The 993-nt window shown below is 37.7% G+C and overlaps 1 protein-coding gene across 1 annotated transcript; it reads left to right on the forward strand.

Annotated features, from left to right (window-relative positions):
* Window positions 1–570: 570 nt before the first annotated feature.
* On the forward strand, window positions 571–874 carry LOC109490129 (small ubiquitin-related modifier 2-like). Its single transcript, XM_019803114.2, has 2 exons — window positions 571–709; window positions 782–874. The coding sequence occupies exons 1-2, from the start codon at window positions 571–573 to the stop codon at window positions 856–858; spliced, it is 216 nt and encodes a 71-aa protein (XP_019658673.1). The 3' UTR covers window positions 859–874.
* Window positions 875–993: the final 119 nt, after the last annotated feature.

Below are 993 nucleotides of genomic sequence, written 5' to 3' on the forward strand. Positions count from 1 at the left end.
GCTACTACAATTTTATTGGATGAATATATAACATCATTAGTTTGTTGTTGATAGCCATTTGGGTTATTTACTATTTTGGACTATTACAAATAGCATTGCTATGAACATTTTCATTCTTTTATTTTGGTTCACATATATAGACATTTCTGTTGCGCTTATATACCTGACTGGAATTACTGGGTAATATGGTAAGCTCTGATATGTATAGCCCATCAGTTTTCCAAAGTAATTTTGTCAATGTATGTTCCCACCAGCAATGTATTAGTTCCCACATCCTTGCTGACATGTCTATTTCTTTTTTAATTTTAGCATTCCTCAATGAATGTAGACTATTATCTGATTGTGATTTTAATTTGCATTTACTTGATAACTAACAAAATTGAGTGCCTATTTATTGTCTTATTGGCCATTTGGATACTGTATTTTTGATACAGCTGTTGAAGATTTGTCACTAAAAATAATTGGGTTGCCTCTTTCTTCTGTCACTCCTGGTGCTACTTGTGTGCTCATTAGATGTGAACCTGGTACCTATTTTGTAAAGCAGCAGCTGAGGAGACTCTGGTGCTCACCATGACTGATGAAAAGACCAAGGGAGGATTCAAGACTGAGAACAATGACCATATTAATTTGAAGGTGTCAGGACAGGATGGTTCTGTGGCACAGTTTAAGATTAAGAGGCATACACCACTTAGTAAACTAAGGAAGGTCTGTTGTGAATGATAGGGCTTGTCAATGAGGTAGATCAGATTCCTATTTGATGGGAAGCCAATCAATGAAACAGACACACCTACACAGTTGGAAATGGAGGCTGAAGATACAATTGGTGTGTTCCAGCAGCAGACAGGAGGCATCTACTAAAAAGGGAACCTGCTACTTTACTCCAGAACTGTTCCTCCAAACCAAGAATGCATTCTCAATTAGAAAACTGAAATTTGGGGGGCTCCTGGGTAGCTCAGTCAATAAGCATCTGACCCTTGATTTCTGCTCAGGTCA

This window comes from Ailuropoda melanoleuca, chromosome X, assembly GCF_002007445.2.
Source record: "Ailuropoda melanoleuca isolate Jingjing chromosome X, ASM200744v2, whole genome shotgun sequence".
NCBI classification, from domain to species: domain Eukaryota; kingdom Metazoa; phylum Chordata; class Mammalia; order Carnivora; family Ursidae; genus Ailuropoda; species Ailuropoda melanoleuca.